The sequence below is a fragment of the Spermophilus citellus genome (genome assembly GCF_964194105.1).
Source record: "Spermophilus citellus genome assembly, chromosome: 2".
Taxonomy (NCBI): domain Eukaryota; kingdom Metazoa; phylum Chordata; class Mammalia; order Rodentia; family Sciuridae; genus Spermophilus; species Spermophilus citellus.
Window position 1 is genome coordinate 202,698,894 of NC_138183.1, and position 16,194 is coordinate 202,715,087.

The following is a 16,194-nucleotide window of genomic DNA, read 5'->3' on the forward strand; positions in this document are numbered from 1 at the left end:
TAGGTGTTTCAAAAATTATTTTTATTGTTACATTCCAAAGAGGACATGGGAAGAAAAAAGCCAGTTATCCAATAACTGTTATACTTTTCAGAGAGGCACCCAGAATTCCAGTCTTAGTTCAAAGCTGCACACATTAGAGCTTAAACCATTGCCTCTCAACTGACCAGAAATACTGACCAGTATGTCATCACTCCAGGGAAGCTTGGGTTTAAAAGATAATTTCTTTATTGCAAGTGTCCAAGTCCTTAGGATTTGTCCTTAAAAATACTAGGAGAATATGAGGAAGACCACACACACCAAGACTATGTTTAGTCATTAGAATAAACTAGCAAATGGCCAGTTTGTTCTAGGATGCATTGCATCAGACATCACAGTACAGGAAGAAAATCTGCATTTTTGTGAAGAGCTGCCAGGCATTTCAGATCCAATTTACCATAAAATGAAGCCACAGGCCAACCAAATACCAAGATTAATACAGTCAGTTCAAAAGTCAAACGGGTAAGTCAGCACTTTGATGAGGCCAACTACACTGGAAAATATTCATGAAATTTGAAAATAGAAGGTAAGGTCTATTTACAAAAGTTTGTTTGTAAAGTAACTTGAGAAAAGTTGGGTCAAGCACTTCCCACATATCCCTCCCCTCTCCCACCAAAAAAACAAAAACAATAATAAAAACAAAGAACACCAGAAAATTATCTTGAAAATCAAGTTAAAACTATATGGTGAAAAAGAGAGTGCTTATTTTAGGTAAAGGACTTCAAGATAATTTATAGGCAGATATAATTTTATTAGTAAAAGTCAAAGTAGGAAAAGGCTTATTGACTGACTCCAAACTGTGTGCTTTTAAAAATGTCTCCATTAATATGTTAACCAGAAAAAAAATACTAAGCATGTTTTTGCTTCCAATTTTGAGTCTTCCATCAAGAATCGGTGAAAACAACAGGGTATTAAAACAAAACCCAGGAAAACTCAGTCAATTCTTTTCAGTTGTCTGCCTTGTGTCTTTCTAGTTACCTTGCATTCGATTTCCAATTAGCTGAGGACAACATGTCGGTCAAAGACAGATTTTCGCTGCTCTTGTACTTGAAGCTTCCAACGCTGCTGGGCATATTCCACCTTGTTTAGAACATTGGCTCGACTGCGGGAGCGGGCCAGCACATCATGGGCATTTGCAAAAGGCTGGTGATCCTTCAAGTCCAGATAGAGAACATCAGAGATGACAAGATCAGCGTAAAATATACACAAAACAGCAGTTAGCTAGCCACAGAGATGGGAACAGGTGAATTTTTCAATAGAATACCAGTCCTACTTCAAAGCTACACACATTAGAGCTGTGTGACTATACACTTCTATGCAGAAGAAGGATGAAATCTATGGAAATAGGTGGTTTAGGAGACATAAGTGAGAAGGATATTTGTGAAACATTTCCATGGGTCACATTTTCCAAAGACATTTCCCTTAAGAAGCAGAGACCAAGGCAAATACAATGATCATTTTTTTTTTTTTAGTATTTTTTAGTTGTAGATGGGCACAATACCTTTATTTATTTATCTTTTTATGTGGTTCTGAAGATCAAACCCAGTGCCTCTCCCATGCTAGGAGAGTGCTCTACCACTGAGCCACAACCCCAGCCCACAATGGTCATTCTTGTTAAAGAGAAGTCTTCCTTGATTAGTAGGGCAAAGGAAGTCTATTTTCATATCCATATCTCTGTGTTACATAGAATGAAGGGCTTTCCTTGCTTTAATTAATACTATAAAAATATCTGTGACAGAGGAAATATATCTTTAAATTTCATGACTCCCATTATATTAAAATTATTTATTTGCCTGCTTGGGGCCGCATTTGCCATGGCAGATAAGTTGACAGGATCTTATCTTGATTGGTTTTAATCTCTCCTTATACTCTTTTTTAAAATATTTATTTTTTAGTTTTCAGTGGACACAACATCTTTATTTTATTTTTATGTGGTGCTGAGGATTGAACCCAGCGCCCCGCGCATGCCAGAAGAGCGCACTACCACTTGAGCCACATCCCCAGCTCTCCTTATACTCTTAACACAAACTAAATGGGTAGTTTTAAAAAGTTTTCTCATTTCCCCCTTCTCTACCCTGTAATGAAAAGAAATCAAGTGCTATGATTTCTTTCTATTTCCAAGGAATATGAGGATTGATTTACTTCAGCATCTCTATTCTACAAAGACTTGAATTTTTCATTGCTGAGCACCCAATGGCTTCCATGTTAGTTACTGTCTTACAAAAGAGGTATTAAAGGGTTACTCTGATATCTGTAGAAAACCAACCTTTCCTAGCCAAAGTAAACTAATGCAACTGGATGTTTGTAGTCATTACACAGGAAACCACTATGTTAATCTACCTATGAATGAGATATAAACACAGCTGCCTAAATGACAAAAAGCATTCAATAGTAATTTATTGTTTTTGTTTTGCCTTTTCCTTGATCTCTTTTTCCTGAAACTCCTATTAGCAAAGTTTCAAAACATTCCAACACAAGATGCAAGCAAGTCACAATTCAGACCTCTTAAACTAAGTTTTGCCTCAAGGAAAGAAACAACATTGTTCTGCTATGCATGTCTAAAAAGCTATATTATATATCTAGGGTAGGAGTCAGCAAGTATTTGAAAAGCTATGAATAACCACATAACTATATGGTGTCATGATACCTGGTCTTGTTTTCATAGCACAACATTTAAACCATGACTACATGCTCAAAGAGTTTTCTATAAAAAGAATCTTTTCTTGCCTTCTTTTTTTTTTTTTTTTTTGTACTGGGGATTGAACTCAAGGAAACTCAACCACTGAGCCACATCTACAACCATATTTTGTATTTTATTTAGAGTTAGTCTCACTGAGTTGCTTAGTGCCTCATAGTTGCTGAGGCTGGCTTTGAACCTGTGATCTTCTGGTCTCAGCCTCCCGAGCCACTGGGATTACAGGTATGGGCCACCGAACCTGGCTTTCCTTGCCTTCTTTATCCAAATATCATTTACTTTTCACTTAATGGTAATGGCTTGTGCAAATCCCATTTATTTTTAATCTTACAAATGAAAATAATAAAGACAATCCTATAAAGTCCAATTTTTTTCAGTTTGAAAAAGAAGGTAAACACAAAGGAAGGCTAAACTTATAGGTTTACTTGATTCCCCATATGGAAATAAACTAATCCAAGGTCATTTAACAAATTAACATAAACACTAAAATTTAGCTTGCCTAATTAACTTGATTTGATGTTAGATCTTCTCAATACACATATTTTGTTCAGGTAGATTAAAATGACACTATAGGAATATGGTGTTTCAATGAACTTCTATATCAAATATTATTACCATTGGCTTGTTTTAACACAAACAAGGCTGGGAAGAAGGATGTACTTTATCAGAAGAGCACCCTGCAGTTTCACATTCATGTTTTCTACTCTTCATGGTAAGGGGAGAAAAATCTTCTTAAGGAACATATTCAAAAGACTAAATAAACTAGTTAATCCTTTTGTTCTGCTCTCCACCTATCAGAACAAGATTGAACTAGCTGCTCGTGGTCATGGATGCTGAGAGAATGCAAATACAGGAGATTTATCTTTTTCCTATGTTTGTTCTTTTTACACCTGATAAAATTACAATGAATACAAAACATGTTTTAATGTAATGCTTTTATAATAGTGATGATGTGTCATGGATATATGATACAGTAAATATTATGACTACTTGCAATGAGCTTCTTAACTATTTGTACTTTTATTTGCTTTAAAATGTTTTACACTGAACAAAAATGAAAACTAAGAATTTTTAAAAAGCATTCTTAAAAGTATATAAATAAGGAAAAACTTATATTTTGAGTCTAACAATTATAGGAATTTAACTTTTTTGTGTGTGGAGTTGCCATAAATTCATAGCTCTGGTCAGAAAACCTCTCCCTGTTGAGAATTAGTTTAACAGGTATCCAAGGGTCAGCCAGGCCTCTCAGTGACAATATTCTCCAATTAATTGGGTGTGATTTTGCTCCTTACCCAGGGACATTTAGCAATGCCTGTGAACATTTTTGATTGCCGTGACTGGAATAGCAATAATGCAGCATTAATCTTCTAGCATTTAGTAGATAGAAGTTAGGGATGCTGCTGAATATCTCACAATAAACAGGGTATCCTTTCACAACAAAGAATTATTTGACCCTAGATAGCTAGTCAGTGTTGAGAAACCCTAAACATGGAAATAGTATAAGAGGCTCTAATATTAGTTTCTAACATACAACATCTGTTTTTCCAGCTTTCCCTGTATTAGTTCCATCACTATGCTTAGGTTTTGACCACATCAGATCTCTAGTCTTTTATCCCAGCCTGTCAGTCTCCTCCTGAAATTCTTTTACAGTAAATATGTGTTTCTTATATTAAAAATAAAATGGAGGGCTGGGGATGTGGCTCAAGCGCTCGCCTGGCATGCGCGGGGCACTGGGTTCGATCCTCAGCACCACATAAAAATTAAATAAAGATGTTGTGTCCACTGAAAACTCAAAAATAAATATTAAAAAAATTCTCTCTCTCAAAAAAAAATAAAAAATAAAATGGAGAAACCACTATAGTCATTTCATTTACATCTTTTTATTTTATTCATCTCTTTATCCCTAGAAACAAGAACAGAATATTTAACTCATTATCTCATTATATATTGGTCGAATAAAAACACCAAGGGAAAAAGAGGTAAAGAGAGGTGCTTTTATGAAAATTCTTGCCAAAAATAAATAAATAAATAAATAAATCTTGCCCCAATAAGCTAAGTATTTGTAATTGATACTCATGAGACAACAGTTTATTGTTCAAAAAGCAGGCTCTGGGGGCTGGGGATGTGGCTCAAGCAGTAGCGTGCCTGCCTGGCATGCACGGGGCGCTGGGTTCGATACTCAGCACCACATAAAAATTAAAAAAAAAAATGTTGTGTCCACCGAAAATTAAAAATAAATATTAAAAAATTCTCTCTCTCTCTTAAAAAAAAAAAAAAAAAAGCAGGCTCTGTTTATAGTTACAACTCAAATCATCTAGCCAGGTTCTCCTTTCCTAGCTTTTACCAACAGGTCCACAAAGGCATTCCAGAGTAAAAGAACTCTTGACTGGTTGGCAAGCTCACTCAGGCTTGGCTTTTAGAATTGATTATTAAAACTATAAAGAATTTTATCTCTTTCAGGAACATAGTCCAATAAAATATTTCAATAGAAAAAGTAATTTCTTTTTTATTATTTTTTTAATATTTATTTTTTAGTTGTAGTTAGACACAATACCTTTATTTGTTTTTATGTGGTGCTGAGGATCGAACCCAGGGCCTTGCATATGCTAGGCGAGTGCACTACTGCTGAGCTACAACCCCAGCCCATAATTTATTTTGTTGTTGTTCTTGTTTTGTTTGTTTGTTTGTTTTGTAGTACTGGAGATTGAATCTAGGGCACTCGACCACTGAGCTACATTCCCAGCCCATTTGTTTGTATATTTAATTAATTAATTAATTTATTTATTTTTAAGACCATTGTTGAGGCTGGCCTCAAACTTGTAATCCTCCTGCTTCAGCTTCAGGAGAAGCTGGGATTACACTGCCACCATTCCTATTTCTTTTTTAAAACATTTAAAATTTTTAGTCATAGATGGACACTATTTCTATTTTATTTATTTGTGTGGTGCTGAGGATTGAATCCAGTGCCCCATATATTTGAGACACACCATTGAGACACAACCCCAGCCCAAAAAAGTAATTTCTAATTATATATAATAATAAAATAGTGGAAAATTAAAGAATAATCCCAAACAGGATAATGATAAATCAAACAATACAATTCTCTAAACTATACTGAATATCAAGCTATGGACAAAATCAATATCTAGATACTTTTAAATTAAGTAATGTTAAAATGAAAAGGAGACAATGCATCAATTTATATACTGATTATGCCAACTATTCGTACAAATATAAATGTGTTTTAGAGACAGAAGGAGGAGGGCTGGGGTTGTGGCTCAGTGGTACAGTGCTTGCCTAGCACATGCAAGGCCCTGGGTTTGATCCTAAGCACCACATAAAAACAAAAAAATAAATAAAGGTATTGTGTCCAACTACAATTAAAAAAAAAGACTGAAGGAGGATCTGAATTTTTTTTTAAAAGCAGGAGGAGGGATGAGGTTGTGGTTCAGTGGTAGAGTGCTCGCATAGCATGTTTGAGGCACTGAGTTCGATCTCAGCACCACATAAATATAAAATATTGTGTCCAACTAAAACTAAAAAACAAATATTGAAAAAAAACAGGAGGAAAACATAAAACCTCAGAAAGTCATCAACTTATATTTCAATAAGAAAAGAATGCTGTGTCTTCATGGTTTCCAATAGCAAATTTTCTTTGCCTTCTAAAATATTTGGTGATACTAATAGGAAAAGTGTTTCAGGCAGAAACTTGGGAAGAAAACTATATCAAATGCTTTTCTCAAGGCAAACAGAATATGGGTCATTATTTTAAAGTAACACATTATGGCTTTACACAACGATTTCCTCATAAAGAGATAGACACTAAAATTAGAACTCTCTTTAGTGTTTCAGATTGAGGATGTGTTCCATGTGCAATGCTTTTTTTTGTTCTGGGGGTTTAATCCTGGGGCACTTTACCACTGAGCTACATCCCCAGCCCTTTTAATTTTTTTCATTTTGAGACAGGGTCTCCCTAAATTGCTTAGGGTCTTGCTAAGTTGTGAGGCTGGCCTCAAGCCTGTGATCCTGCTGTCTCAGCCCCAAGCTGCTGGGATTACAGGAGTGTACAACTGCACCTGGCCTATTCATTTGCTTAATTTCACTTTACATCAGATGACGACAGACACTGGCTATGAGCAGCTAAGGCAGGCTAGAAACTTACCCCAACATCATCATCGCTTTGTATCAACTGTGAGTGTCCAAAGAGGCGTCTCTTCAGTATAGGCTCAATCAGGGTAAGATACACCATGTATAGAAGTAGAAGCCCCAAAATAGAGAGATAAATTATAATGGTAACCTAAACGAAATTGAAAATAAGTTACATTGCTAATCAAGCCAAGAAATCAGAATTTTGTCATGATAATTGTAAAGCCATAGTGAAGACTGATTTATCTGCCAAGCATATAGGATTTCTATACCAACCAGATTCCAATAAGACACAAACTCAAATCTTTACCAAAGTACTATTTAAGATAAAGGAGAAAAAGCATTTTGTCTTTGGGATCTTTTTATGAATCTTCAAAAACTTCATCTTCACTAAATACTAATCCTCTGTCACCATTGCTAACATAGCAGTTTTTGTTGTTGTTTTTTTTTTTTAACCTGAACATAGTCTCCTAGAAGAACTCTTGCAAAAAAAATTTAAAGGAATCGTAACAGAAAATGTAGTTCAGATAAATTTCAACAGGATACTCTTTTAGATCAATTTAAGTCTACAGAAACACTTTTTAGGCCACTGATTTTCTTGGGATATTAATTTGTGTGCTGACCACACAAATGAGACATACACAAGGAAGGCTATAATAAAATAGAATAGACAATAGCAATTGTTGACAAGGATGTAGAGAAACAGAAACATCATACACTGCTGGTAAAATGGTGTAACCACTTTGGAAAACAATCTGGTTGACTGTTAAATTACACATAAGCTTACTACTTTACGGAATATACCCAAGAGAAAGGGAAACATATATCTACATAAAGACATGTACACAGATAGTCCTAACAGTATAAATCTGGAAATAACCCAAATGTCCATCAATTTAGGAATGAATATTCATAAAATGGAACACTATGGCAGGTGCAGTGGCATCCTCCTATAATCCCAGTGGCTCGGCAGGCTGAAGCAGGAGGATCCCAAGTTCAAAGCCAGCCTGTGCAACTTAGCAAGCCCCTAAGCAAGGCCCACCAACTTAGCAAGCCCCTAAGCAAGGCCCACCCTGTCTCAAAATAAAATATATTTTTAAAATAAAATGGAACACTCTTCAACAATAAAATAGAATAAAGTACTGATACTTGCTACAACTTATAAAAAAAAAAAACATGGGCTGGGGTTGTGGCTCAGTGGTAGATCGCTTGCCTAGCATGTGTGAGGCACTGAGTATGATTCTCAGCATCATACATAAGCAAATAAATAAACAAAAGTTCATCAAACTAATAAAAATATTTTAAAAAATAAGAATAAATAAAAACCATTATGCTAAATGAAAAAAGGCAGTCACAGAAGACTATATACTACATAATTCCATTTATATGACATGTTCAGATATATACTGATAGAAAGTAGAATAGTGATCAAGTGATTGTTTGGGGCTGAGGACAGCAATGAGGATTAACTATAAATGAGCATAAAGGGATATTTTTAGGGTAATGGGAATTTTTTTAAAAAATATATTTATTTATTTATTTTAGTTATCAGCGGACACAACATCTTTGTTTGTATGTGGTGCTGAGGATTGAACCCGGGCCGCACGCATGCCAGGCCATCGCGCTACCGCTTGAGCCACATCCCCAGCCCCAGGGTAATGGGAATATTTAAAATTATATTTTAAAAAGTTGTTTTAAGTTTATTAAAATTTATATAATTGACACTTATGATGAGTAAATTTTAAATTTGGGCACATAAATTACATGTGCCCAAAAATTATGTAAAAAGACAAAGTACAGTGAGGATTTCTCTGTAGTACTAAACCCTGCTAGAGCAGGAGCTCTCCTGTGGGGTCTATCATAGCAGAAATCTTATTATGACTGGCCATTATAACAAAGCTTTTTTTTTTTTTTTTTTTTTGAGGAAAGGAATGTTAAGCACCATATTAAAAAAAACTTGAGAAAACAACCATTAGTCCTAACTATAATAAATAAATTGAGCCCATCAGAATCCAAATAGCAATGAGAGTTATGTATATTCCATTTCCTATAAGAATTGAAGAAGGGGGCTGGGGATGTGGCTCAAGTGGTGGCGCGCTCGCCTGGCATGTGTGCGGCCCGGGTTCGATCCTCAGGACCAGATACCAACAAAGATGTTGTGTCCGCCGAGAACTAAAAAATAAATATTAAAAATTCTCTCTCTCTCTCTCTCTCTCTCTCTCCTCTCTCACTCTCTCTTTAAAAAAAATTGAAGAAGGGAAATCTTAAAATTTAGAACTAATATTTCTGAAATAGTTATATATATATATATGTGTGTGTGTGTGTGTGTGTGTGTGTGTGTGTGTATAAACTTATTCAAAGGGTTGGGAGATTAGTGAATGGAGGGCTTAATCATGCTACTGTCCCACTAGCCTTTGGTGTACATGGCCAACAGAGAAACTAGGATATCTTTCTGGAATATGATGATTAAACATAGCACATTTTAATATATCTATCCATTTTACATATCTATCTAACATATCGATAACCACAAAGCAACTCAATTAGGCAGAGAGCAGGCCCATTATCCCTTTTGGAAAGGGGGTTCAAATTTTCTGTCTTGTCTAGAGACCATGTATATTTCACCTTGATCGTAACAGAGCTTCTTTCCTCATATTTGCATTCACAGCGTAGACAGTATGCTTCTACATCAGGCCCCCGCACAGGCATGGGCTCTACAACATGAAGGCAATCACTGAAAACACAAATAAAATATTGCTAAAGCCTGGCTTGATTTTGTACTCGCACTGATCAAAACTTCCTGAAATCCAGAAATATCATTGAACTTACCCCAGTGAAAGAACATAAGAAACAAATAAAGCAAAGTGAAAACATTTCCTCTCTCAATATTAGCATTTTGGTAAGATTTTATAGTCTAAGAAATAATAAAGACACATAGATAGTAGTGGTCTATTTTCAGTTGCTATTGTTAACAGTTACAAATGCCTGTGTTAGTGGGATATATGTCTGTTCTATATGTCCGGGGCAGGTATCACACATTTTTATTACTTTTCTCAGCTATTAAGAGTTTACCACTCTGATTACCTTCAGCAAAAGGAGGCAAAGTTTTTCTGTCTTGCTGGCTACAGACCAATTTTTTTTTTCCTTTTGATACTCTTCCTTAGACATTTCTGGCTTAAACTATTCAATAACTCAACTACAGCAACCTATCCTACCCCACCCATTCTTCTTGGGGACACTCAATGCTCTAGCTGATTCCTTCTCTTTGTCCTATCAAAATGCACATTTTTGTGTTCTGTTACCTATGAAATGTGGCATTTGAAAGAAAACACAAAATGATATGATAAATAACAGGTAATTAATTTTAACAAACAGTAATAAAAAATTAAATATTCACTAGTAGAATTTCAAATAAGAGTAAGCTATTCCATAAGTAATACTATAAAAGTTTTCTATTTCAGGTTCATAAACCTCAGCAATACCTAAGAATTACTTGAGAATCTAAGTGCTGAGTAAATATTGAGTATTTCTTTGAAGGACAAATACTTTATAGTAACAACAGGTGTTGGATACTGTGCAACAGTTGTGCAAGACTGAAGAAGCAGGGAGGTTCATTCAAACCAACCAGTCAGGAGCAGAGCTAAACCTAGAGGCAGTTCAGCTATTTTTGGGAACTAGGCAACAGTTCCCCCTAGTGTCAAAAGGAAGATATTATAGCTTTGAACCACACCCCAAACACAAACCAGAATAAAGGTTGGAAGCCTGACTTCATCTACACCCTTCACAGCATGAAATATCTATTCCCGATTTCAGAAATAGGCAACGGGTACTCAGCATATGACCCCCATCAATCTAATACCTGACCTACATGTTTCATCTGTACCTTTGTGCATCCATTTCTTTTATGTTCTGGATATATTGATATTGGAGGCCTCAGGAAGCAACAACATCCTGATTGATGACAACCTGTTTTACTTTCTAAAGCAAATTAAAAATTTCAGTGCCAATTGGGAAACTATTCCAGTAAAAGGTTAAGCTGTAAGAAAGAAGCAAGGAAAAGTGTGATAAGGGAAGGAAGAAAAATCTCAAACAAGGCTTATTTTCAACTGTTTATTTTCAAAGCTCTATTTTGACTAATAACCAGGAATGAACAATGTATGGCTTTATCTGAGCCTGGAATAACAAAAAGTTAGTGAAAAGATTGGTATGAATCACTGAACAGTGAGTTTATTTGCAACCCGAATTCATATTCTTTTACTGATAACAAAACTGATTTTGTTAATCTTCAGAATCTTTGGAAAATTTATAGAAGTAACTTAACGATTATTTGAGGGTGTTGTGTTTTTTTTGCATTATATAAAGTAACTTGCTGATACAAAATCTGTAATAATATTGTCAAATCACTTTGTAATATGAAACCTTTTAAAGTGGAACACAAAAAGTTCTCAGGAACACATCAAACAGACTAAACCTAAAAGCATTCATCATGAGAATTATAAACAATGACATCAGAGAAGCTAACCATGTTCAAAGGCAGGCTTTTCTTTTTCAAAGTCAGTTTGAAATATTGTGACAGAAAGAATTTAATCTTGCTTTCGGACCCTTTGCTGATTATTGAGCTATGAAATCAGATTCTTGTGAAAATAGCTAGCATTTAGAGCTATTTTCCTTGGATACCTAACCCCTATGAACATCAATAAACTATGAACATCACAATTCTATGGGAAGGCATACACTCATCCTACTATAACACATCCGTTTCCCAATTGTTTCATGGAGCATATAGAAAAAGTTATCACTGGGGCTGGGGCTGGGGCTGAGTGGTAGAGTGCTTGCCTCGCATGCATGAGACACTGGATTTGATTCTCAGCACCACAAATAAATAAATAAATAAAGTATATCAACAACTAAAATACTAAACAACTAAAATGTGTGGGTGTGTACAAAGCTATCATTTATAAGGTCTACTGTGATAAACAAAGGCTACTGGTGGCTGGCTAGTCAGGATTCCAATCACTATAGGTCTGCCTGATTGCCTGAAGGCAAAAGGATCACTATCTCTGTATACATACAAACTAATTACTCACACCAAATGGGAAACTAATATATATAGTTCATTCATCATCATTCCTGAGAGCTCTGACACTTTAAAACATAGCCTCTTCTATGTGGCAATACCAAATATTATCAAAACTGATGTTGTACAAATTATAATTCAGATGAAGATTTGCTTACCTTTCACTGAAAAGTGAGAGAGAAAAAGGCCCCTCACCAAATGGTGCGGCATAGGCAGGTAACAATGAGTAGTTTAGGTGCCAAAAACTCAGTGCTGGGGTTGGGATTGTGGCTCAGTGGTAGAGCACTTGCCTAGCATGTAGGAGTACTGGGTTCAATTCTCAGCACCACACATAAATAAATAAATAAGATAAAGGTCCATCAACAATTAAAAGGAAAAAAATTAAAGAAAAAAAAAACTACTCAGTGCCATCTGCATATAAAACTTTCCCTGTAGAGGGTTTGGTGTTTGGGCTATAGTGTTCTTTTAGCTTTATATCATGCCCTTAGCCTTACTCTTTTTCAAATAAAGAAGAATGTAACATCTTTGCTTAAAAAAAGATATACTTAAAAAGAAAATGACACATTGGATATACATTCTGAGCCAACAGTAACAACCACAGAAAGAAATGTGGCAGGCAATTCAGTGATCCAGAATACTTACCAATCTTTCTGGGATATGTTCTTATTATAAATATGTCCAGAATTCTCTTTATAGGGAGGACAGATACATTTACATCGAACATCCTCGAAATTCTGTAACCAAAATGAAAACCTAGTATAATTTATGATTTATCATTCATATATTTTAAAAACTGCAAATATTCACTTTGCTAAACATCCTGTCAAATTTTATAAAACCATTCATGTAAAATTTTAATTTTGAGTGATGTAAGTTTTAAAACCATAAGTCCTTTATGCTAAGCTAATGAATCATCATATATTACATTAAATTATTTTGAAATAATATGTAATACATGATCTGTTACTTATTAATCACATAACAATCAAATTGTGTTAATGTTATCACTGCCTACCTGCCAGTAGAAAAATATATAGTTGACAAATAGTTGTGCCTATAAATAAGAATGCTAATTACAAAAGGATGGGGGAGACATATGCCTGTAATCTCAGGAGGCTGAGGCAGAAGGATTACAAATTCAAGGATAGCCTGGGTAATTCAGCAAGATCCTGGGAGGGGGGCTAGGGATGTGGCTCAAGCAGTAGCGTGCTCGCCTGGCATGCACGCGGCCCGGGTTCAATCCTCAGCACCACAAACAAACAAAGTTGTTGTGTCCGCTGAAAACTAAAATAAATAAATAAATATTAAAAAAAAAAAAGGGCTGGGAATTTACCTCAGTGGTAGAACAAGTGTTTAGTATAGTGAGCTCCTGAATTTGATCCCTAGCATCACAAAAAAACAAAGTTGCAATTCTTTTGCCTACCATCTTTCACCCTTTGGTAGAAAGGCACTGACACGGATAAAATGGACTGACTGGGCTAGAATCCTATAAGGAAAGAATTTTTAGAGGCACTTAGCTACAACTAAGAAGGAAGTACATAGGGGAAGTAGCTTAATTCTAGTTGAAATCAGCTTATTCTACTCTTCCCAGGAAATTTTGCTACTAATCTCTGGTTGACAGCGAGGACAACTTCTAACAACAACAACAAAAATTCAAGAGGCAGGGGCTGAGGATATAGCTTGGTTGGTAGAGGGTTTGCCTTGCATGCACAAGGCCCTGGGTTCAATCCCCAGCATTAAAAAAGAAAAAAAAAATCAAGAGGCATATACAGACAGAAAGTGTAAAGGGGAATTTGAGAAAACAATTACTCATTTGACCCCAGAAGACCATGCCCATTGCTCCCACATACAGCCCTATGTCTGGCAGAGCTATTCACTGTTCATAAACTTACTCAGCAACCATTCAATGTTTACTCTGTGCCAGACCTTGTGGCTCAATGAGGTAAATTCAGATAAGCATGAGACATGGTTCCTGCCCTAGGACACACCCTAAGAAGAGATTAACACATACATTACCACAATATACTACATAAAGTGATGATGAACAATATGCAGTTTTAAAAGTCAAGAGACTTGCTGCTGTCTCTGTTTCTGGAGGGAGGTCAGAAAGAATTTCAAAAAGAACTCCTTTTCAAAAACATCTGCCTGCCTGTAATCTATCTTAGTCCCTGTATTTAAAGATATTATAGATCTCTCTACTGTTGTGTATAACTAAAAAGAATAAAAAGGATATTATAGATTTAAGCTCCTATTTAAAAATGCAATGGCTTTCTGTTTTCCCATCACACTAATGTGAAGTCTTTCTATTTTTGCCCCCAAATGATTTAGCTCATCAAAGAAGAAGAACAAGTATGTATGAGACCAGGACAGGCTGAGACAGGAGGATCCCCAGTTCAAAGCCAGCCTCAGCAATGGCAAGGCGCTAAGCAACTCAGTGAGACCCTGTCTCTAATAAAATACGAAATTGGGCTGGGGATGTGGCTTAGTAGTTGAGTGCCCCTGAGTTCAATCGAGAAGAGAAGAGAAGAGAGAAAAACTTGGGGAGAGGCCATAATCTCACCTTTCCTGTGGTTTGTCTCATTCCTTTTCCACCAAATTATAAGAAAGAGAGAAGGCAAGAAAGAAGCTAAGAGGTCCTTGAGAGGGAGAGATGAGACTATTAAGCTGGTGAGAGATACACTGTAGGTCCTGCTACTAAGGGAGTCTACCAGGAAAGATTAGTTTCCATGATAGGAAGGGAATCTGTTTAGGAATGGGTTCAGGGGAGTTAGTTCCTAATAGGAAAAACTTCTGTAAGGGAGGGGCTTCCTATCATTTGGTTTGGAGAACATGGGGGGGGGGCTGAGGCTGGTGGAGGGTAGGGGGTAAGGTATCAGAGCAGGTGGAGAGTTAAAGATTCTTGGAAAGGTTGTAATGGACGCTGTCTGGGCTGGGGAGGGAAATGTCAAAACGTGGAAGAGTAGCTGTCAGGACTGGGTGTGGGGGCGGCGATTGCCAGGTTGTCAGGACTGAGGGCAGGAGTGCTACCGGGCAGTAAAGAGTAAGGGTGAGTGCTGCAAGGGCTGTGAAGCTAGGAGCATGGCTGTCAGGGCTGGGGGAGGGCTCGGGTAGAGAACAGGTAGGCAGATCCAGTTTCCGCAAGGCCAGAGGTAAGGGAGGAGCTCCTGTCAGGAGCGAAGGCTGGGCGGGACTCACCTTGGCGGCGTCTGTCAGCTGTACCAGCAGCAGTACGGAGAGCGCCAGGCAGGAAAGGCTGAGCATGGAACCAAGTCGAAGGAGACCTCCCCACAGAGTCGCCATCACCGCCGCCCAGCCAGCCGGCAGCCCGGAGGCCGGAGACCTACTCCCGGCTCGGAATCCGGCTCGGGATCCTCCGCCCGCACTTCCGTCTGGGACTTCACGTCATCAGCCGCGCCGGGTCAGCTGTAAAATGCATCCGCCCCGGAAACTGTTCTCTGTGCGGAAAGGCCCGGAGGCTGTACGAACTCCACGCGGGGTGGGCCAACGCTCTGTCCCCGGACGGAAAGGGTTCGCGCTGGGGTTGCAGTCTGGGCGCTCGGACATCTTCCTGGGAGCAGAAGCAGCGGGGGCTGGTCGAGCTGCCGGTGCGCTGGAAAGTTCTTTTACTCAGGGAGACCCCATTAAGTTCCAGTGTCCTAGGGGGTGCGGGGTCGGAGCCTTCGTCGCCATCCAGGGGAGGCCGGGGTGAGCCGAAGCTCCAGGAATTGCTGGGGCAGAGGCTCATTCTGGCTGGCGCGGCCTGTCGTTGCCAAGCGCGGAAACCAGGCTGGGTCTGGGCCGAGCATTCTTTTCCTGGAAGCCCACCCCAGTCGGAATGTTAAGGAGTCGTCTCCTGCACTTTGGGTACTAACCTGCCTCCCGGGAGCCTCCGGGACACAACTGCCTGCCAGGTTTCTAACAGCCTTTGTTAGCTGCCCTGATGGGTGTGGCCTCCGCTTCTGGCTGACCGCCTTGGTCCAGCCTGCATTTAGGAAGTGGGTCACAGCAGCAGGGCTGGGCTGGGCAGCAGCATCCTCCGCCCAGGATTCCAAGGAGGTGGGGAATCCCGGCGCTGCGCACCGGTGAGGACTTGCCTATCCTTGGCGTCTGACCGCTAAGTCCGAGATGGGATAGTGCTGACCCAGTTCCTCAGGGCACATCATCCTCAGCAGATATTTTAGAAGCACCCTAGAGGTGGCACAGTGTCTCCCATTAAAATATTTTTCAGGGGACTGGAATT

At 38.0% G+C, this 16,194-nt stretch overlaps 1 protein-coding gene across 2 annotated transcripts; it reads right to left on the reverse strand.

Moving 5' to 3' along the window:
• Window positions 1–15,396, reverse strand: TMEM9B (TMEM9 domain family member B). Of its 2 annotated transcripts, none has more exons than XM_081282526.1 (5): window positions 15,150–15,396; window positions 12,597–12,688; window positions 9,503–9,611; window positions 6,894–7,028; window positions 1–1,188 (listed from the first exon to the last, which is right to left on the reverse strand). In XM_081282526.1, the coding sequence occupies exons 1-5, from the start codon at window positions 15,252–15,254 to the stop codon at window positions 1,033–1,035; spliced, it is 597 nt and encodes a 198-aa protein (XP_081138652.1). In that variant the 5' UTR covers window positions 15,255–15,396; the 3' UTR covers window positions 1–1,032. The 2 variants fall into 2 exon arrangements, with proteins under 2 accessions (XP_081138652.1, XP_081138653.1); XM_081282527.1 differs by having other exon boundaries at window positions 9,503–9,591; window positions 15,150–15,304.
• Between the last annotated feature and the right edge of the window lie 798 nt (window positions 15,397–16,194).